At 43.5% G+C, this 23,207-nt stretch overlaps 1 protein-coding gene across 1 annotated transcript; it reads left to right on the top strand.

Moving 5' to 3' along the window:
* Window positions 1-40: 40 nt before the first annotated feature.
* SDHAF2 (succinate dehydrogenase complex assembly factor 2) lies at window positions 41-16,053 on the top strand. The gene is made up of 4 exons (XM_069471467.1): window positions 41-128; window positions 7,188-7,411; window positions 7,496-7,605; window positions 15,030-16,053. The coding sequence occupies exons 1-4, from the start codon at window positions 93-95 to the stop codon at window positions 15,158-15,160; spliced, it is 501 nt and encodes a 166-aa protein (XP_069327568.1). The 5' UTR covers window positions 41-92; the 3' UTR covers window positions 15,161-16,053.
* The last annotated feature ends 7,154 nt before the right edge of the window (window positions 16,054-23,207 follow it).

Raw genomic sequence — 23,207 nt, forward strand, 5'->3', positions numbered from 1 at the left:
AGGTCCTCCGTGGCGGCCGAAGTCGTCTGGACCGGCGGGCGAGAGTTCCCGGAAGTGGACAGGCAGCAGGTTTCCGGTGCAGGTTCGGAAAAATGGCCGTGGCCACCGTTTTCTCTACTCTGGCGCGGGTGAGCAAAGCGGTGGTTCTAGGTTAGGGTCTGTGCAGTGGGGTTGGAGTTTTGTCTTCCTCTGTGGTCTTGAAGTCCGTGGGGAGCGTCCCATTGCCCGATAGCCCACGGCAAGGGCAGACCCAAGGAGAGGCCGATCCTGCAGCTCAGGAAAGTCAGGTCCGCCGTTTGGTGAAGCTCCTGTGTGCTGGTCTGGTAGTATCTGGTTGAATGATCCATCATCGTGTGAGTCCCAATTCAGATCTCACCTATGCCCCAGGCGGTGTTAGCGCAGCTGCCTCTGGCGCCCCTTCTCCCTGTTAAGTACTCCTGCTTTTCGTGGTTTCACATAGTATTTGAGCTCTTTATTCTTTGTTTTGTTTGTAATTGACACATGATAATTGTACATGTTTATGGGGTACAGTGTGATGTTTCAACTTGTGTGTACGTTGTACAATGATCAAATCAGGGTAGTTAGCGTGTCCATCACCTCAAACCTTTATCATTTCTCTGTGGTGATAAATTTCAAGATCTTCTTTTCTAGCTATCATTGCTATTATCTGTAGTCACCCTACCATGTAACAGAACACTTGAACTTATTCTTTCTAAATGTAACTTTGTACCCGTTGGCTGACATTTCTTTTCCTTCTCCTCCACCCTTTATTCATTTTTAATATAGGCCTTCACCACTATAAACTTCCCTCTAACTACTGCTTTTATTGCATAGCATAATTTTTTTATATGTTGGGTTTTAGGTTTTTTTCCTAAAGGTATTTTCTAATTTTCCTTTTCATTTCTGCTTTGACCCATTGGTTGTTTGAGAGTATGTTGTTATTTTTCGTTTTCTTTTCTTTTCTTTTTTTTTTTTTTTTTTTTTTGAGACAGAGTCTCACTCTGTTGCCCGGGCTAGAGTGCTGTGGCGTCAGCCTAGCTCACAGCAACCTCAAACTCCTGACCTCGAGCCATCCACCTGCCTCAGCCTCCCAGAGTGCTAGGATTACAGGCTTGAGCCACTGCGCACGGCCGAGAGTGTGTTGTTTAATTTCCACATATTTGTGAGTTTTCCAGTTTTCTTTCTGCTGTTAATTTCCAGTTTTATCCTATTGTGGTTGGAAAATATACTTTGTATGATTTCAGTCTTAAATATGTTAAGTTTTGTTTTGTGATGTAACGTTATCTATCCTGGAGAATGTTCCCTGTGCACTTGAAAAGAATGTGTATTTTGTTGTTGTTGGGTGGAGTATTTTGGGTATGTGTTAGGTCCATTTGGTCTATAGTGTTATTCAAGTCCTCTATTTCCTTACTGATTTGCTGTCTGGATGTTCTATACGTTACTGAAAGGGCAGTGTTAAAATCTATGATTGTGTTGCTGTCTATTTCTCCCTTTGGTTCTGTCAGTATTTACTTCATATATTTGGATGTTCTTATGTTGAGTGCATGTATATTTATAATTGTTGTATCTTCCTGCCAAATTGACCATTTTATCATTATGTAATGTCTGTTTTATGTCTTGTGACAATTTTTGACTTAAAATCTCTTTTGTCTGCTATACATATGGCTATCCCTGCCCTCTTTTGGTTACCATTTGTATGGAATATCATTTTTTCATCCTTTCATTTTCAGCCTGCATATGTCCTTAAATCTGAAGTGAGTCTCTTAACTGGGCACAGTGGCACATACCTATAATCCCAGCTACTTGGGAGGCTGAGGCAGGCGGATCGCCTGAGCCCAAGAGTTCAAGTCCAGCCTGTGCAACATAGCAAGCCCTCATACCCTCATATCTCTCCTGGCCTCGAGCGATCCTCCGCCCTTGGCCTCCCATGCCTGGCCTCATCTCTTAAAAAATGGTAATAATAGACCGGGCGTGGTGGCTCACGCCTATAATCCTAGCACTCTGGGAGGCCGAGGTGGGCGGATCGTTTGAGCTCAGGAGTTCGAGACCAGCCTGAGCAAGAGCGAGACCCCACCTCTACTAAAAATAGAAAGAAATTATATGGACAGCTAAAAATATATATAGAAAAAAAAATTAGCCGGGCATGGTGGCGCATGCCTGTAGTCCCAGCTACTCGGGAGGCTGAGACAGGAGGATCGCTTGAGCTCAGGAGTTTGAGGTTGCTGTGAGCTAGGCTGACGCCACGGCACTCACTCTAGCCTGAGCAACAGAGTGAGACTCTGTCTCAAAAAAAAAAAAAAAAGAAAGAAAGAGCAAGACCCCATCTCTACTAAAAATAGAAAGAAATGATTTGGATAGCTAAAAATATATAGAGAAAAAAATTAGCCGGGCATGGTGGCGCATGCCTGTAGTCCTAGCTACTCAGGAGGCTGAGACAGACGGATTGCTTAAGCCCAGGAGTTTGAGGTTGCTGTGAGCTAGGCTGACGCCATGGCACTCTAGCCAGGGCAACAGAGCGAGACTCTGTCAAAAAAAAAAAAAATGGTAATAATAAAATAAAGTTAGTCTTTTGTATAACATATAGTTGGATCTTGGGTTTTTTTCTTTTTATCCATTCAGCTACTCTATGTCTTTTGACTGGGGAATTCAATCCATTTATATTTAAAGTAATTACTGATGTAGGAAAATACAGTCATCCCCCAGGATGACTGTTCCAGGACCCCTCGTGGATACCAAAATCCATGGATGCTCAAGTCTCTTATATAAAATGGCATGGTATTTGCATAAAACCTATCCACATCCTCCTGTATACTTTAAATCATTTCTAGATTACTTACAATACCTAATACAATGTAAATGCTATGTAAATAATTATTATACTGTATTGTTTTTTATTGGTATAATCTTTTATTGTTGTGTTGTTATTTGCTATTTGTTTAGTTTTTTCTCCAAGTATTTTCAGTCCACAGTTCGTTGAATCCACAGTTGGTTGAATCTGCAGATGTGGAGCGCCAGTTGTACTTACTATTGCCATTTTGCAAATTGTTTTCTGTCTGTGTTGTAGCTTTTTTGTGCCTTTTTTCGTCTCTTACTGTCATCGTTTGTGTTTTGTTTTTTTTGGTAGTGGCATGCTTTGGTTCATTTCTCATTTTCTTTTGTGTGTCTTCTGCAGGTATTTTCTTTGTGGTTACCATGGCGCTTACATAAAACATGTTATAACAATCTATTCCAAGCTGATATCAACTCAATTTCCATTACATATAAAAATTGTGCTCTTTTACTCCCCTCTTTTATGTTATTAAGGTCAAAATTACATCTTTTTATGTTGTATGGCAATTAAATTCTTAGAGTTGTGGTTATTTTTATACTTTTGTCTTTAACTTCTATGCCAAAATTAAAAGTGATTTGCATACCACTGTTAGAATATTACAGTATTCCCCATAATACTCTGAAATAAAAAATAAAAAAAAAGAATATTATAGTATTCTGTATTTGTATTTGCCTCTGTCGGTGAGCTTTATATTTTTATATGCTTATGTATTGCTGTCTAGCATCCTCTCACTTCTACTTGAGGGACTCCCTTTAGCATTTCTCATAAGGTGGGTCTAGTGGTGATGAACTCTCTAGGTATTGCTTATCTGGGAAAGTCTTTATTTCTCCTACATTTTTGAAGGACAGTTTTGCCGGTGTAGTATATTTGGTTGGCATTTTTTTTCTCTCAGCATTTTGAATTATATCATCCCATTCTTTTTTTTTTTTTTTTTTTGAGACAGAGTCTCGCTTTGTTGCCCGGGCTAGAGTGAGTGCCGTGGCATCAGCCTAGCTCACAGCAACCTCAAACTCCTGGGCTTAAGTGATCCTACTGCCTCAGCCTCCCAGGTAGCTGGGACTACAGGCATGTGCCACCATGCCCGGCTAATTTTTTCTATGTATATTTTAGTTGGCCAGATAATTTCTTTCTATTTATAGTAGAGACAGGGTCTCGCTCTTGCTCAGGCTGGTCTCGAACTCCTGACCTTGAGCGATCCACCCGCCTCGGCCTCCCAGAGTGTTAGGATTACAGGCGTGAGCCACCACGCCCGGCCTATATCATCCCATTCTTAACCAGCAAGGTTTCTACTGAGAAATCCTCTGATAGTTTCATGGAGGCTCTGTTATATGTGATGAGTTGCTTTTTCTTGCTGCTTTCTAAATTCTCTTTGTCTTTGATTTTTGACAACTCCTTTCTGGAAAAATAATTACCTTTAACAAAGGATATAAATATGAACCAGAGAAGCATACTTTTTAAAATAAAATAATTATAAAGATATTCATGGCTGCAAAGACAACTCAAATATATTCCGTTATAAATTTCCAGTGATAATTTCTTTAATGTAGTTCATATCAGTGTCACACAATTCCCAGGACTCATGGATCCATGCCACATCCAATATCCTTTCATTTCTGGAATGCTGCCTTGAAACTAACAGAAAAAAATGGGTGAAATTTGGCTAAAATAATAAGGGATCCCAATTTTTAGAACAATTTCCCTGTATTGCTGCTTTTGGTCCTCCCTATCTTCTTTCGTTTCTGTAGAAATTGCTTAACACACTGTATTATTTTAGTGTAGAAAGTAGGAATCCTTACCTTCAGCGTGCATCAGAATTTCCTGGAGGACTTGTTAAAAAATGCATGGGCCAGTGCCTAATCCTAGAGATTCTAATCCAGAATGTTTAGGGTAGTGCTTGGGAATCTGAATTTTCATTATATGCTATATTAGTTTGCTAGGGCTACCATAATAAACGACTAAGTGGCTTAAACAACAGAAATTAATTTTTTCACAGTTCTGGAGACTAAAAGTCCAAGTTCAAGGTGTTGGCAGATTTAGTTTCTTTTGAGGTTTCTCTCCTTGGCTTGCAAATGGCCACCTTTTCACTGTGCCATGGTTTTTTGACTTTTCTTCCTTAAGAGAGGGGATCTCAATATGTTGTCCACACTGGGCTCAACATCCTGGGCTCCAGTGATCGTCCTGCCTCAGCCTTCTGAGTAGTTGGAACTACAGGCATGTTCCATGGTGCCAGGCTTTTTCTGACTTTTTACAAGTTCATGATACTGGGTCTCAGTGTGGACTTCTTTGGGTTCCTGCTAGCTTCTGGAATCTAGATGTCCATTCTTTCCCCAAACTTTGGAAGTTTTCCTCCATTATTTCTTCCCGTTTCCTTTCTTCTGTGGGGCTCCCCTAATGTGTATATTGATCTGCTTAAAGATGTCCCATAAATCCCTTAGGCTTTCTGTGCTCTTTTTCATTCTTTTTTTCCTTTTACTCCTCTGATTGGTAATTTCAAATGACCTGTCTTTGAGTTTGCTGACTCTTTCTTTTGCTTGATCAACTCTGCTATTGAACCCCTCTCATGAATTTTTCAATTCAGTTATTATATTCTTTAACTCCAAAATTTCTGTTTGGTTCTTTTTTTATGTTTTCTATCTTTTTGTTATTCTCATTTTGTTCAAGCATTACTTTCCTGAGCTTGTTGAACATCTTTATTATGATTATTTTTAATTCTTTGTCAGATATTCTTATACGTCTGTTTCTTTAAGGTTAGCTTCTGAAGATTTATTTTGTTCCTTTAATTGCACCATGTTTTCCTGTTTATTTGTGTACCTTGTAACTGTGTGCTAGAACCCCTACATTTACAAAAACATCCATCTCTCCCAGTCTTTATGGTCTTCATACTAGCGATTGACCTTCACCAATCAGCCTGGTTAGACATTCTGAGGGCCTTTCAGTCCTTTTCTGAGATGTGTCTTCCATGTATTTGTGGGTGTAAATTCCCAGTTAGAGGGATTTGTCAGTTCCCTTGTCAGAGCTCATGATTTTTTGTTCCCTGTGGTATCTGTCTGTAATACTGCAGTTTCTCTGGAGTTGTCATAAGTCACCCAGCTCTCTAATTCAGAAGGGCCTTCAGACTTCTAGAGTATGCCAGGTCCCATCAGTGTTCCAAGCCGGGCAAGACAGAAACCAGTGCCCAGGCAGCTCCCCAAAAATCACTGCCCCAAGGAGAGGCCACCAAACGGTGTTGGCCTTTTTCTGCTGTTTCAGGAGTCCTCTGGATCAGCAGCAAACCACTCAGCTCTTTTGTTGTCAGTGGCCTCCCAGCATCTAGAGAATGCTAGGTCCTGTCAAGTGCTTCAAGGACGGAAACCAGTCTCACGGGCAGCCCCCTGACAAGCTAGAACATTGGATGCACACTCCAGCTCTTTCCCTGCTCAGGGAGAAGCTGGGAGGTAGGGGTTTTCTCCTTGTTCTGCACTGAACCAGGGATTGGCCCTATGATGAGTGAGTGCTTGCTGGTCTAAACTGTCACTCTTGTTCTCCATTGCCCTTGACATGGTACCCTCTCCTATCAGCACTTAGATTCAGGCAAAACAGATACCAGCCCCTTGAGTGACCCCCCCCACCCACCCAAAACAGTCTGAACATTGGGCATACTTTTCAGTTTTCTCTTTCCTTCCTCAGGTAGAAGGCTGGGGGTTTTCTCATGATTGTGCCACACTGAGCCTGGGTAGGGGCAGAGGGACTGTGGCCAATGAGTGCTGCAAACTTTTCTACTGGCTTTGATGCAGCTGCTTTTGTCATCATCTGGGATGCAGGAGCCTCTTGACTGGTTTCTGGATTTCTCACAAAGGGAATTAGACTGTGTATTCTTGTTGAGCCAGTGTCTGCATCAGGGGAGAAGGTTCTGGGGCTTCCTTTTCTACCATCTTGCTGAGGTCACCAACTTCACATCTCATCTTGATAATTTATGCCCTTCTCTAGATTGGAAGCCTTTGGGGGATTAGGGGTTATGTTATCTGTGTGCTCAGGGTTTATGGGTGAGTGAATAGAATACAAACTATACTGTAAGAATTTTAAGGGAATGCGAAGGAAAGAGAAATTTCTGCTGGGTTAATTTCTGGAAACGCACTGGTTAAGAATACATTTGCAGTTTGGACTGTGTTTTAGTCCTAACTACGATTCTTATTTGGACAATTTGGAGTAAATTATTTAACCCCTCTGAGCCTCTGTTTCCTTGGCTGTAAAGTGGGGACAATATCAGCATAATTTCTTAAAGATTAAATGGGATTGAATGCATTTAGCACCTAGTAAGCATTGGGTAAATGACAGTGACGATAGTTGTTATTGTAAAGATGTTTGTGGTTTGTTTCAGATGCTTGCTCTGTCAAGGCGCAGCCTGTTTTCTCCTTCGCTCAGCACAACATTGTTCAGACGCTTCTACAGAGGTGACAGCCCAACAGATTCTCAAAAAGACATGATTGAAATCCCTTTGCCTCCATGGCAGGAAAGAACTGATGAATCCATAGAAACCAAAAGAGCCCGCCTACTCTATGAGAGCAGAAAAAGGGGAATGTTGGAAAACTGCATTCTCCTTAGGTATGGGAATAGGAGTCTTGTTATCACTTCTCTTTGACTAGAGGCAGCCTTTTCAACCTCTTTCTCTTTCTTTCTCACTTTTAGCCTCTTTGCTAAAGAACATCTGCAGCATATGACAGAGAAGCAGCTGAACCTCTATGATCGTCTGATTAACGAGCCTAGTAATGACTGGGATATTTACTACTGGGTCACAGGTACTGGGCATGATAAGCAGCATTATGTGAAAATGGGATGACTTAGGCCAATTTGAGTCTGGAATTGTAGCCTAGAAAATTTTGTTTCTTTTATTCATGCAGTAGACACTCAACCCAAACACTGTTCACATTTTTCCAAAGTGTCTAAAGTTTGTTTTATCGGTTAAGGTTCTTTGTTTGCAAGACAGAATAGAAACCTATCTGTCTCACTTAAGCAAAAAGGGAATATAGTGGAAGGGTGTGTGAGGCTCACCACATCAGAGGTTGAAGAAGAACCAAGCTAGGAATGGAGTGGAACCAGACAGCTCTGTAAGTCTGTGTAGCAAGAGCTCCTCAATAGCCTCATTCAGTCATTGCCTTTACAAGGAATGAATTTTAACTGTGTATAGTTAGGATTAGCTTTGGCTATGAGTAAATCTAAAACAATAATGGCTTAAACAAGATAGAATTCTCTCTTCTCTTTCTCATGATGGAAGTTCAGAGTTAGGTACTCCAGAGCTCACAGAGGGGCTTCAAAGAGTTCTGAGGTCCAGGTTTCTCCTGACTTGCTACTCCCTCATCCTCATCATGTTTTGTCTGCCTCATGATCCAGGATGGCTAGTGAAGCTCTGTCTGGTATGTCCATATTTCAGCCAGAAAAAAAGTTTGGAGAAGAGCATACCCCTTCATTGTGGATCCTTCTTAGGAAATTATACATCATACTTCCACTTATTTTCCACTGGCCACAGCTTAGTTACATGGCTACATGTAGCCATAGGGAAAAAATAATACAGTCTATTCCATGTGCCTAGCTACATTGGGGATTCTATTATCAATGAAAAATGGGAGAATGGATATTAGGGGACATCTCATTCATTTCTGCCACACTCTGGGTCTCCTATTTTTGTGTCTTTACTTAGTATTTGTGTCAGAAAGTAGAAGTCATTCTACATGGTTCTAGGAATAAACAGTGATAACACAGAGTCTAGAGGCATATGCAATCATTGGAAAGCTCACAAAGTCTAAAATATTTACTCTCTGGCCCTTTATAGAACAAGTTTACCCCTGACTTAATGCATTTGAGATTCATTCATGTTGTTCATGTCATCAGTTCATTCTCTTGTATTGTTGAGTAATAACCCATTGTGGGGATGTATCACAGTCTGTTGGTCCACTGATGAGTTGAGGGACATTTAGATTGTTTCCCGTTTTAGGTGATTATGAATAAAGGTACTGTAAACATTTGCATACAGAGTTTGGGAACATAGGTTTTAGTTTTTCTTGGGTGGATACCCAGGAGAAGGACTTGCTGGGTCATGGTAAGTGTGTATATTTAACTTTACAACTAGCTTTCTCTGTAGTGGGCCAGATGGTAAATATTTTAGGCTTTGCAGGCCATACACTGTCATATCCACTCAACTCTATCTTTGTAGCATGCCAGCAGCCATAGACAATAGGTAAACAAATGAGTGTGACTATAAAACTTTATTTATGGCACTGAAATTTGAATTTCATATAATTTTCATGTGCCATGAAATATTCTTTTGATTTTTTCCCCCAGTGATTAAAAAATCATCCTTAGTTCAGAGGCCCTGCAAAAATAGGCAACAGGCCAGACGTTGCTTACTTCTGTGATAAGTGAAAAAGGTCGGGACTCAAAGAGTACTGTGTGATTCCATTTATGTGATATTCTGGAAAAGGCAAAACTATAGGGACAGAAAACAGATCAGTGATTGCCAGAGAATGGGTATGAAGGGAGGAGTTGATACTCTACAGCTTTACCAGCACTTCGTATTATCAGGGTTTTGTTTTTAGCCATTCTAAGAAATTTGTATTGGTATGTCACTGTAGTTTTAATTGGCATGTCCCTAATGACTAAAAATATTGAGAATCTTTTCAAGTGTTTATTTACCATTCATATATCATTGGTGATGTGTCTCTTCAACTCTCCCCCGTCCTTTTTTTTAATTGGGTTTTCCCATTATTGAGTTTTGAGTGTTCTTAATTTATTCTAGATCAAAATCCTTTATCAGATATGTGTCTTGCAAATTTTTTCTCCCTGTCTATGGCTTGTCTTTTCAGTTTCTTACATTGTCTGTCAAAGAGCAGTTTTTAATTTTGGTGAAGTACAGTGTATCAATTGTGTATAGTAGATTGTGCTTTTGTTATTTGTGTCTTAAGAACTCTGCCAAATCCAAAGTCACAAAGATTTTCTGTTTTCTAGGACTTTTATAGTTTTAGAATCAACAGTTCAATTTTTACCAAACAAAAACCTACTTAGATTTTGATTGGGATTGTTAACACAATAGATCAATAGATCAGTCTTCCTGATACGAACATGATATACCTTCCATTTATTCAATATGTAGATCTTTTTTCATCAGTGTTAGTTATCTATTGTTGCATAACAGATTACCCCAAAACTTAATGGCTTAAAGCAACCCACATATATTATCTCACAGTTTCTGTGGGTCGGGAATCCAGGTATGACCTAGCTGTCTGTCGCAAGGTTGCAGTCAAGCACGCTGTCAGCCCACGGTCTGGAGGCTCAATTAGGGAAGGATCTGGTTTCAAGCTCATTCTGGCGTTGGGAATTCAGTTCCTGCTCTTTGACTGAGGGCCTCAGTTCCTTGCTGGCTATTGCCTAGAGGCCACCCTCTTTTCTGTCACAAAGACTTCTCCCACATGGCAGCTTGCCACCATCAAAGCATACAAACTGAGAAGGCAACAGAGAGAGCCTACTAGCAGGATGGAAGCCACAGTGTTTTGTGACCTAATCACAGAGGTGACATTCTGTTATCTTTGCCATGTTCTGTTGGTTAGAATCAAGTCAGTAGGTACAGCCCACACTTGGAAGGGATTGTCCAAGGGCATGATACCAGGAAGTGGAAATCGTTGGTGACCATTCTAGGGGACTGACACAGTCAGTGTTTTTATAGTTTTTAGCATATTTTGCACATATTTTGTTGATTTATACCTGGATATTTCATATGCTTTGGTTCTGTTGTAAATGGTACTTTAAAATATATTAATTTGTAATTGTTTATTGCTAGAATGTACAAGTACAATTGGTTGTAGAAAATACTGACTTTGTATACTGTGGCCTTGCTAAACTCACTTAGTTTAGAATAGAAGACTTTTTTAGATTGTTTGGTATTTGTCTATAAACAGTTGTGTCCTCTGGAATAGAGGTGGTTTTCTTTATTCCTTTCTAATCTATATGTCTTTTTAATCTTTTATTTGCCTTATTGCATTGTCTAGGACCTCTAGCTTAATGTTGAATGGTAGTGGTGAGAGCAGGTATCTTTGCCATATTCCCAATATTTGGTGGAAAGTATTTCATCTTCTCTCTCTCTCTTTTTTTTTTTTTTAAATGAAACAGGGTCTCACTGTATCCCCAGGCTGGTCTTGAACTCCTGGCCTGAAGGAATCCTCCCTCCTCAGCTTCCCTAGTAGTTGGGATTATAGGTGTGAGCCACTGGGCCCAGCCAGTCTTTCATCATTAAGTATAGTATTAGCCTTTTATCAGATTGGGAGTTTCCTTCTGTTTCTAATATATTGAGTGTGTTATCATGAATAAAACACAAGATTTGATTTTGTCAGGTGATTTCTATGCATCTGTCAAGATAATCATTTCTTCTGTGTGGGTTTTTTTTTTTTTTTTGAGACAGAGTCTCACTCTGTTGCCCTGGTTAGAGTGCCGTGGCGTCAGCCTAGCTCACAGCAACCTCAAACTCCTGAGCTCAAGGGATCCTCCTGTCTCAGCCTCCCGAGTAGCTGGGACTACAGGCATGCGCCACCATGCCCGGCTAATTTTTCTATATATGTTTTTAGCTGTCCATATAATTTCTTTCTATTTTTAGTAGAGACGGGGTGTCGCTCTTGCTCAGGCTGGTCTCGAACTCCTGAGCTTAATCTGCCTGCCTCAGCCTCCCACAGTGCTAGGATTACAGTCGTGAGCCACCGCTCCCGGCTGGTTTTTCATTTTTGAAAGATATTTTCACTGGATATAGAATTCTAGGTTCACATTTTTTTTTTTCTTTCAGCACTTTAAATGGATGTACTTCTGTTGCTAGGGTGTTAGTGTGCGGGATCAAGTCAGTCTGGTCAGGAATTTAACTGGATTTGGGTTTTGTTGTTGCTTTGGTTACCTTCAATGTGCCACCCCCTTGAAATTCCTCTGGTGTTAACTATGTCCTGTTTTCTGGTTTGCATAGCTTCTGACAAGAGGTCTGTTATATCTTTGTTCCTTTGTATGTAATGTATCTGTTCTTGCTGAATGTTTTCAATATTTTATCTTCGGTTTCTAGCTATTTGAATATGATGTGTCTAGGTATTTGTTGTTTTGGTATTTATCCTGCTTCGGGTTTTCTGGGCATTTTGGATCTGTGTGTGTATATATTTAACACACAAATATATATGTATTTTTTTGAGACAGGGTCTTACTCTGTTGCCTAGGCTAGAGTGTAGTGGCATCATCACAGCCCACTGCAGCCTCCAACTCCTGGGCTCAAGCGATCTTCCTGCTTCAGCCTCCTGAGTAGCTGGGACTGTAGGTGTACAGCACCATGCCAAGATAATTTTTTTATTTTCTGTAGAGACAGGGTCACACTATTGCCCAAGCTGGTCTTCAACCCCAGGGCTCAAGCAGTCCTCCTGCCTTGACCTCCCAAAGTGCTAGGATTACAGGCATGAGCCACTGAGCCTGACCTTGGATCTGTATTTTTATCTTTTTTCATTATTATTGAAAAGTTCTCAGCCATTATCTCTTCAGATATTTCTTCTATTTATTCTCTCCCTCTTTTTCTTCTGGGATTCTGATTATACTTAGATAAACCATTTAATATGGTTTAAACCACAGCTTTTAGATTCTCTGTTCTGTGTTTTTAACTCTTTTTTCTCTTTGCCTATCAGTTTGGTTAATTTGTATTGGTTAATATCTATTGATCTATCTCCTACTGTTTCTTTCCTTGACTATGTCAAATTTCATGAGCCTGTTGAAATCATTCTGCATATCTGCTACTGTATTTTTATTTTTAGCATTTCCATTTGACTTTTTCAGTTTCCAGCTTTCTGCCGAAATTCTTCATCTATTCATACATTTTGTTTGCTTTGTCCACTGGAGCCTTTAACAGTCTAGTTATTTTAAGTTTCTTGTCTGATAGTTCAAACATCTGGGTCATCCCTGAGTCTGTTTCTATTGACTGCTTTGTCCCTTGTGTTGGTTTTTTTCTTCTTTTGTGTGTATGTATTTCATACTTTTTTTTTTCCAGCTTATTATGGGGGTACAGTATTTCATACTTTTTGATGGAATATTAGACATCATCGTAAGAAAGGTATGTATTTATGCCTCGAAATGGGCATGCTTCTTCTGCCGTACTGTTAAGTCAGCTGAGTTCGGAGTTAAGCTCAGCTTGAATTTTGGTTTTGCTTTGGTTACCTTTAGTGCATCACCAGCCTCTACTGTTAACATGTGTTTCGGCTGGAAGCTGTTTCCAAAGGGTTTCTTAAGAGAGTTCCTATTCTACCCTCCACTTTTAGCCTTCCTTGTATTTCTGTGCCTCAGAGGGACTCTCTCTGCATACTCTTGCCTTCTCCCAATGGTAGATTCCTGTTGTTTTCCACTTGGTGCTTGGTAGTTTGGAGGAGGAGAGGTTGGAAGGGCACTCTCTGTTATCCGGGTCCAGCCTTAGTTTCAGGCAGTCCCTATGGCCCTGGGTCTTGGAGCTGGGCTTTCTCAGTGATACTGCCCCTCCCATGAGGGTAGAGGATTTTTTTCTTTTACCTTTCTGCCAGCCCAAATGGGTCCTCACCTGTGCATTGGGAGAGACAGGGTTTTCTTACCTACTCCCAGTTGCTTGAGGCTTTTGTTCTGTAGAGAAGGATCCAGGCTGGGTTTATGCTTTTTTGGCCACGTTGGTGGTTTCCCTCCTCCTGGCCTGCATCGCTAGGGAGGCTCTTTCCAGCCTCTTGCTCTGTACCCAGTCTCTGTCAGGAGCACAGCCAGTGGAGGTTTGTTGAGAAGAACCTGTGAGTGGGTGCAAACTCCATTTGTGTGTGTGGTTTTATACTCCCATGCTAGGCCACACATGGCTTTTAACAGTTCATTAAAAATTCTAGCTGAGAGCCAGGCATGGTGGCATGTACCTGCAGTCTCAGCTACTCAGGAGGCTGAGGTGGGAGGATCGCCTGAACCCAGGAGTTTGAATCCAGCCTGGGCAATATAGTGAGACCCTATCTCTAATAATAAAATTTTTTTTTTAATTTCGTTGAATTTTTCTTACTAATTTGTATGATGCAGTGTCCCTTCTTCCTGTGCCCTATCACAGGTGAGCAAGTACCCATGTCCAGTTGCTCCTTTGAAGGGCCTCTCTTTTCTTAGGTTTCATTCTATTTGGTAGCCCTGTGACCTCAGCTCTCTGATAACTTTAAGAAAAGTCATGATATTTGTAGTTTATCTGCTTTTTTCTTGTTAAGGTGAGTGTGATATTCTTTCCAACTTTCTGCAGTCTAGGAGGAAGCCAAAATCTCTTTGATTTTATTTTGATCATCACAAAAAATAGAACATTCACTAGATGCCAGAGCCTGTGCTAAGTAAAAGGGACTCTGACTTGGATTTGAGGAATTCCCTCTCTTGGCGTTGTATTTAGTCTTGATTGAAGGGTAATTCCAGAGCACATTGCCTAGGCTTTGCCAGTGGGAGGCTTTGCTTGTAATTGGCATCTTAAGTGAGCATCTCAAGGTGGAGAGAAAGGCCAGAGAAGAGCAGCGCACTGCCGGACTCCCCACCACAGACCGAGGCTCGCGTTCTCATTTCTTCAAGCTCAGTGCCCTTGTTGCCTGTCCACTGAAATCTGGTTGTCCAAGTTCATGTCAACTCTGTGTGCCTCTTATATCCTTCCCATAGATTTCTTTTTGCTTAAGTTTACTTATTAGTTTCTGTCACTTACAACCATGGACCTCTCTACCTGATAAGGAGAATAGAGCTCTTGTCTCAGGAAACTTATAGATTAGAAGGAAAACACAATACCTGGAAAACAAATGAAATGCCAAATGCAAAGCAAAATAGTACAGCCCAGGATTGTGCAGGCCAGGGGTCAGCAAACTTGTTCATAAAGGCCCAGATAGTAAATATTTTAGTCTCGCAGCCGTATGGTCTCTCGCCACTACCCAGTTCTGCCATCGTAACACAAAAGCAGCCATGGGTAATATGTAAACCGTTGAGAGAGGCTGTTCCAATAAGACCTCTTACAAATGCAGGCTGACACAGTTTGCCATCCCCTGCTGTAGGCTTATCATGTACACTTAGAAGAAAGATGGAGACGGTCTATGTATCTGCCTACCTGTGGTTCTTGACCAAGGCCAGAGTTTCAAGTTTTATAATCCTTATACCTGAGCATCAACTGACTAAGGCATAATTCTTTCTGCCCACTCTTCTCTTGCAGAAGCAAAACCAGCCCCAGAAATATTTGAAAATGAAGTCTTGGCACTGCTGAGAGACTTTGCTAAAAACAAAAACAAAGAGCAGAGACTGCGTGCCCCAGATCTTGAATACCTCTTTGAAAAGTCACGTTGAGCTGTTCACCACTGCCTGGCTTGGAGGCTCAGTCTGTGGACAGTAACTGCTTATGATGGACACTAGCCTTGGCTTTCTGCTTCTCTTTAGACACTTAGGTCCCCCCGGCCCCAGACTGTGGGGCCTGCCTCAAGCGTTGGATGTACTTCTCTTCCAGGACATAGAAGTAAATGTCAGTGTGACTCCCTCTCATCGTTTTTGTTCAGTTGAAAGTGGTTTGTGAGTGTTGCTGGCTGGCAGACCTGGCTGCTTTGTCTGGCTGCTAGCGCTGGGGGCAGGTCTGCCGCAAGAGGGCACTGTAGGGGAAGCAACTGTGCCCGCTCATTGCTGCAGCTCATTGCTTCAGCCCAAAGTGCGCTCAAAGAAAAGAGGCAGCCGGCTGTGTGTGCTGTATGCAAAGCCGCCCTCCCTCCCCACCTCCCCACCCCCAGTGGCACACGGCTTTGTGAAAGCCCTCCCCACTGATACGGTTCTTTCTGCCAAGGGAAGCTGATCCCAGCGCCCTGAGCTGCATCCTTCAAAGGCACAGCAGGCAGAATGAGGGGAGGCAGGCGTGGTGTGGGCACGCTGCTTAAGTCAACATCTTTATCGTCAGATTTTCTTTGAAACGTGAACTTTGTAAATTGGAAGATAATTGAATATTAAAGAATATTGAAAAAGGAAATTTACAATTCCCTATCCCGCATAGTTATTTAATTTTGTCTATTCTTGTATAACCCCTAGTCCTATGTTTATAGGGTTTTATAAGGCCACAATCATGGGTTTTATTTCCATGTAACACTGTAACAAACTTTTCCCCTCATTTTGACCGTCCTCACAATTATTTTAATTGACTAAATCATAATGCATAAGAAATAATATGTTGGGATGAATTAGTTGAATGTGTTTAGCTCTAGGGCTGGGAGAGTTCTGTGAAGGCCAGCCAGGATTGACAAGGTGGTTGGTGATCACGAGAGCTGCACCCAGGGAGGAAGGCCACATGTCCAGGGTTCCCGCAGAGCCTCCTCATGGTGCCCCTGCCCTTCAGCGTCCCTGGCTAAGGAGGGAAGGGAGGAGAACTAGCCCTTACCTAATCGCAGCGAAGCCTCGCAGTGCTCCTACAGACAAGTGGTGTTGTGCCTGTTTCATAGATAAGTAAGTGGGCTTAGAGGGAGTAAGTAATTTATCCACAGTCAAGTAGCTATTTAGTAAAAAAGCCAGAATTTAGCATAGCTCAGTCTGCTTCCAAAGCTCCGGAATTTTCTGTTAAAGCACACTACTGCTGGAAATTTAGTAGAAACCTTTAGGACAAAGAAACTTGACAGTTCTGAGATACGATCTCTGTGTCATATATAGTGGGTAGGAATCTGCAAGGTGCTTCCCAAATTGAGTAGATCTGAACTTGGCCAACCAGTGAAGCTCTTACAAGTGAGGAAGCAGTGCGGTGCGCTGGTTGCAAGTTCAAACCCTGGCTCTGCCGCTTGCCTGCTGGATATGTGCATTGACCCGAGCCTGGTTTCCTCATCTATGAAATGGGGGTGATAATGCTTCCTGTCTCAAGTGGTTGATGAGATGAGATGAGATAAAACACACAAAGCTCTTATGTGGTGCCAAGCACACATTACGTACTCAGTAGATATGAATGTCAGCATTGGGTCTTGGCCTCAGCCTGAGACTTAAAACCTGTCCCTAATACCGTTTTCCTAGCATGTCAGTGAGATCACCATAGCTGCATGCAGGGCAGGCTTGTGCTGGTCGGAAAGCTGAGCCTATTAAAGTAACCATGGAGTGTCTTACCAGCTGGTGAAGACCAGAGAGAAAACAGACCCTGGTGACGACGAGACCTTTGATGGAAAAATCTAGCACTCTCCGCTGAGCAGGGAATGGGATTGAGACTCAGGAGGCAGCGGCTGGGCAGGCGAGGAGACGTCACCCTGGGAGCTTACTGAAGACGCTGGCTGTTCTCTCAGGCTGTGTTTGATGTGCTGTGGGGAGAATGTTAAACAGGCAAGGGAGTTTATATATGGAAATATATCTGCGCTGTAAGAAGCGCACATGAATCGGGCAGTGACTTACCATTTATCCTGTGCACGTTATGCAACAAACCCCAGTAGCCAAGTGTGCAGTTAGGACAGCATCCCCCCTTGGGTTTGATCCCTTCTTACCCTGATTTTGTCTTACTTAACATAATGTTCAACTGCTGCCGCTTTCACCTGGAACGGCATGCTTCTAAAGGAATTGTTTTCTTCCCAGGCTGCTGGCTTGCGTCACCTTTGAAAGTGAAGGATCTTGCTAACTTCAGCTGTGCAGTGTCAGGCCCAGGGGTGCTATGTAAACAGTTTTCCCCTTTATTAGGCATTAAGCAAAACTAGGCTGGCCACAGTGCATTTTTTAAAAATTAATAAACATATAGCAAGGGCCAGCAGCCCCCCAAGGATCCATGACAAACAGAAGCCAGACTCGTTCCTTTCACTTTGACACATCACTGCTCACTGACCTCATTCCGAGCCTGCGTGGGACAGATGAGCGTCTGGCCCTGCCTTGACCCATCTGAAGTGGTCTTGTGAGTCCTCTTGCAAAGGCTCCCACGTGACACTTCAAATTGGGTCAGGAAAGGCTGTTCTCTTCCCATCATTTCCTCTCATTCATTTTAAGTCTTAAAAATCCATAAGCCAAACACCTTGTGCCCGAGCTGTGCCTCAGATAGAGTGTATCTTTTAGGGGCCGTGGTAGAAGCACCTCTTACTGGCTTTGAGCGTTATCTGGAGGTCATCTGGTCTGTCTCGTCGGCTCCAGCCACGGCAGCACCGGCACAAACCTGGTTCATATTTTTAACCATCACTGGGGAAAGAGATTCTGCGGGGATAGTTGAGAGTCTCGTGTTTATCCTTCAGTCCATCTGCTGCTACTGTGGCTGGACAGAAAGAGGGGTTGACAATAAGCTCAAGCAGCCTGAAATGGCAAGTGGGTCTGTGGGACGTTGAAGCTGACAGTCCCCCTTATTAGCACATTCTATAGTATCTGAGGACGGTGGACTCACCGTCCTGCAGCTGTGAAGTTGATGGCACTAATCAGCACCCAGTTAAGCCACATCGTGACACCTCAATTTCCCAGTGCGCCCTCTGGGAATGAGCAATGGTGTTCGAATCTGCCCCCGTCAGGTGAAGCGGCACTGGTGGGACAGGTGGCTTACGACAAGCAGTGCAATTTGTGGCTTTAAGAGACCAGCATCTGTTAGCAGTCCATTAGGGGGATTGTAGAAAAGTTAAAGCTATCCAGGACAACATCCCTCTTTAAAGGAGATGTGTAGACTTATAACCTGTAACCACGAGAGAAGAGTTAAAGCCTTTTGCTGGGTCCCAGATCTCACCTGACTCCAGGTGTTCCTTCCAAAGAGGCAAACGTTCCGTTTATAGAAGAAGGCAGGGTAGACACGTCACTTTATGTAACTACGCATCGCAGCATGTACTTTTTAAAAGCAAGCGATGACATTAAGATGTAGATTTTGTGTCCCAGTGGATCTCAGGTTATTTAGCTAGTATTTCATGAAATGTTCACTTTTAGCGATGCGCTGGAACACGTGTTTAGGGGAAGCAGAGCAGAGTAGTGAAGAGCAGGTGTTTGGGAATCAGACCTAAGTTAGAATCCTGGAGCTACCATTGACCAGCTAGGTGACCTTGGACGTGTTATTTAAGCTCGCCACACTTCTGTTTCTCATCTGTGAAAAGGAGAGAAAAGGAACATACTTCACAGTGTGGACTGGGTGAAGTAATGCCTGTGAAGAGCTCAGCACAGTGCCGGGCACCCTAGTAAGCCTTGGTAGCAGTAACAGCTGACAGTGACCGTCTACCAGGCGCCCGATGCTGCTAGAGCTCTGCGTGGATTATACCGTCTCACCTCACGTCGGTGCTATGAGATAGGTACAATTATTCCCCGATTACAGATGAGGAAAGTGAGGCTCAGTGAAATTAAGTTGCTTGCTCAAAGTCGCAGATGGGAAGTGGTGGAACTAAAGTTTGAAGCCAGGCAGTGGGCCTTCGGGGCCGTGCGCTTAGGCACCACGTGCATACGCTGCACTGCCTGGAAACAGGAAAACCATTGTCATTCCTTGTTTGCCAACAGCTTCTCATCCTGGATCTTGTCTTGGGCCATGGAAGACTTTGCACAGATTGAGCCACTCTCTCTTGGTTCCCTGTCGGGGACTGTCACAGAGATAATGTCACAACCTCAGCAGCTTCAGACTTAGCCGCCTGAGCCCTCCAAGCAGGACACGTGCAACCTAGCTCTCCAGGCGACAGTTTGGAGTTCAGAGAGACTTCCTTTGATTTGGAGAGGAGCCAGAGGGAAGGGCTCAAATTCTTCCCTGCCTCAAGTTCGTCCTTACCCTGAGCAGCAGAGAGAGATGAGCTCCGATGCTTTCTGGGTCTTCCCATCACTGGCTGTCTTTTCCCTCCAAGTGGGAGGCCGGCTCTGAGACTTGGGTGTGTCTATCAGGAAGCCCAAGTGAACCTCATGCCGGGGCCCCAAGATGAACTATACACCCTCCATCGTACCCACTGGCTCCAAGGCCCTGAGGCCAGGCCCCCTGTGAGCAGGACCCGTCCTCACCTGTTTGTCTTGGCTCCCTTCCCTCAGCAGCATTGTGCAGAGGTGAGAGGGTTTTAGAGATGTTGCATTAGTCGGCTTCCAGCACAAGTAGAAACAGGTGGTCAGCTTGGTCCAAACAGGTAAAGTGAAGCTCAGAAACCTAATTTGAAAGATACACAGTAACGGTCTTCATTAGCTGCTGGGGTTGAGAAGCGTGCATCTTGTCTGCCCTTGAGGAAGTCACTGTGTATTCTCCCATGCTTTATTTCATTGATTGCCAGCAGAACTCTGCACTAGCACCACATGCCTGGTGCCTGACACAAGACACAGAGATCAGTGAGATGCAGCTCGTGCCCAGAGGACCTGTGAAGAAGGGCTAAGTGACTGGAAGGCAGGTGAGGACTTGTCCACGTATCTCAGGCCTTGACCTCTGGGGAGCAGGCAATAGAACATCTCGCTTTGTGTGGCAGGTCTATCCTTATGGTCAGAATGAGGACACCAGCCCCCCGAGCTCAGAGACGCCTACTTTTAATATCTTACAAATAACTGTTTTGTTCTGAATTCACCCTTGGCAATCAGATTTTATGATTATCTCTTAGATTCTTAACCCCTGTGCTCACACTCTGCTGCGTAGCTTTGCAGGGCCCTCTACTCTGGCTCTGGGGTCAGCCAAGGGCCTTGCTTTGGCCCATGAGACGTCATTGACTGTGAAGCAAGCAGAGCCCTGAAGAGCACTTGCCCTGGTTCTTGGACCTCTGCCACCACCTAAACCCCTGCCCAGGAGAGACTTCTGGAGGATGAGAGACACGTGCCCAAGTCACTCCAGTCACATCAGCCAAAGTCAGCTGACAGCTGAGCCTAGTCGAGACCAGAAGAATTATCCAGCCGAGTCCTGTTCAAATTGCCAACCCACAGACTCTTGAGCTAAAGAAATGCCTATTATTTTACACCATCAAATTTAGGGGGGATAATTTGTTGTGCAGCATTATCATAGCAAATGGTAACTGATGCAGATGGTAACTGGGCTTTCCATGTAGAAATTTGTATGGGGAGAAAGATCACGGGGGAGGGGGAGGAGGGGATCGGTGAAAACCTATCTAACGGTACAGAAAAGACCATCTGGGTGATGGGCACACTTACAACCGTGTCTCAAGGATTATAAAAGCGATTCATGTAACCCAAAATATCTGTACTCCTATAATACTTTGAAATAAAGAAAATTCATCAAACTATAATTCTCAAGACAGTGTTTTGTAAATGTTAATCACACAAGTGACCTTTTATATTTCATTATCTATAAATATTGTTTTACAATTTGAAAATATATCCTGTTTAGCAACAATAAAGAATTTTGTCAACAGCTAAAAAAAAGAAAAAGAAAAAAGAAAGATCCATGACTGGTCAGCATGAGTATCTTGTCCCCTGGACAGGTGAGCCTCTCATTCGAACTTTCTTTAAAAAAGTAGCTACTTAGTATGTCAGACTCTATGGACTTAGTATAGCAATCTCATATGAACACACGTGATTCCTCCTGAGCTCTTTGAACAGCAGCAGAAGCATTTACTGAGCGCTTATTCCAGACCAGACATTGGGGTAAAACTGTGCATACATTATCCTACTTAATTCCATAGCAGCCCAATGAAGTAGGTGGTTCTGTTATATTCTTTTTGCCAATGAGGAAACCAGCCCAGAGAGACTGAGTTACTTCCTGCGGTGACAGTGGCTTAGCAGCTGGGCAGAAGTACAGAAACTGATGTGGGACCCTTGAAAACCTAGAGATGCGTGTTACGCGTTAGCAAAATGTTTGGTAAACCTATTGCCTGCGCTAACCTGGGAGGTGCCTTATTGTGTGTTTTCCAGGCTGACGCCAAAGGGAAGGAGGTTGGGAAGCAGAGAACTAGGCGTCTGTGTTGGCTGCTGTTGGCTGTGTGTGTTGAGGCTTTACAGGGAAGGGGTGAGCTCAGGAGAGAATTACCTGGTGTTTGAGCAGTAATGAAAGGAAATAAAGTCCAGAAATCAGGGCCTTCCAAGGTTGAAAAGTCCTCTACACCCTAAACAGAAAGAAACAAGTTACTCGATGCTGTGTGTGGAAATTATCAAAAAAACAAAAACCAAAAAAAGAAAAGAGAGATGGAAGACTCATGTGGGCCACAAAGACCCAGTAAAACTTCTCCCTTGGGTAAATAAAGTTACTGAGGACGAGCATGAGGTTAAAGGTGTGCCTACTGTTTATTGTTCCAAACAAGATAGCCGTTGCCTGGAAAGGGAGAGGTACAGAGGTTGAACAAGCAGCAAATTAGGCTCAAGAATTGTGTCCAGGAAGACTCTGGGTGAGTGTGGCTACTGGCAGGCGAAGCTGACGAGGAACAAGTAGGTTAAGAGCCAGCTATGAAGAACTGTGTTGCCAAGGAACCATGAGCACCCCGCCCCAATAAAAGTCCTCGAGAGTTTAAGCTAGAAAACAGCCTTTGGGCCTCCGTCATCCGTGAGCAGGGGGACAGTCTGCGGCCCCCAAGGAGGGCATGCTCTGCCAGCCCCATTTCAGCGGTGGCCAAGGAGGGTGATGGAAAAGGGAGAACTTCCCAGAGAGAAGAGCCAGGGCCGATGCAGAGTGGAGTGTGTCACCAGGAGAGCAGCACCAGAGCCTGAAGGGGTCTCCCCTGCCGCACTGTCCCTATTCTGTGGGATGGGACGCAGGGGCCAGCTTACTTGTCTGTTTCGTTTGTGGCTAGCTGGACCAAGAAGAGCCGTGTTTTATGAGAAGAGACGGTCGCATCACCAGAGACCCAAGGCTCTGAGCCAGATGCAGGGACTGGATGGGACTTTGGATGGTGTCCCTTGAGGAGAGGGTGAGTGTGTGTCCTGAGTAAGAAGAAAAACTTGATGGTTTGGCAAACAGAAGGGCGGGTTGTGGCAGAGATGATGGTATCTGCCCACCACTCCATTTCTTCTTCCTGAGCATACAGAAAGGCAATTTCCTATAGCATATAGGAAACTTCCTGAGCATGTAGCAAGTTGTAAGCAGCCTCCCTAGTAATGAGGCTGGTGCTGTGTGATTGAGTCTGGCCAATATAATGTGGGTGACAGTGATGAAAGTCATTTTCAGGCCTGACCCTTAGAAACATCTTGAGTGATCCCCAGCTGTCACCCTGCTGCAGATATCCAAGAGGCCATTTCTTCGAGACAGTGTGTTACACGAACGAGGAAGGTCACCTAAACTCTTTGAGACTGTGTAAGTGAGAAATAACAGTCAGGGGGATCTCATGCTTCATTCATTTCCTTGTCGTTACCAATTCGATCCCGACGAGCACATCCTAGTATGTCAGACCTCATCCTGGCCCGCCTTTGTGTTTCTGTGCTCTGGCCTCTAGGGCGGACTTTCAGCCTTTCATCCTGTCCACAATCCCTCCTGCCACAGGGTCTTTGCACATGCTCTTCCCTCTGCTCAGAAAGCTCTTCTCTCCCTTCCCCTCCGGATGCC

The sequence above is a fragment of the Eulemur rufifrons genome, chromosome 6 (genome assembly GCF_041146395.1).
Source record: "Eulemur rufifrons isolate Redbay chromosome 6, OSU_ERuf_1, whole genome shotgun sequence".
NCBI classification, from domain to species: domain Eukaryota; kingdom Metazoa; phylum Chordata; class Mammalia; order Primates; family Lemuridae; genus Eulemur; species Eulemur rufifrons.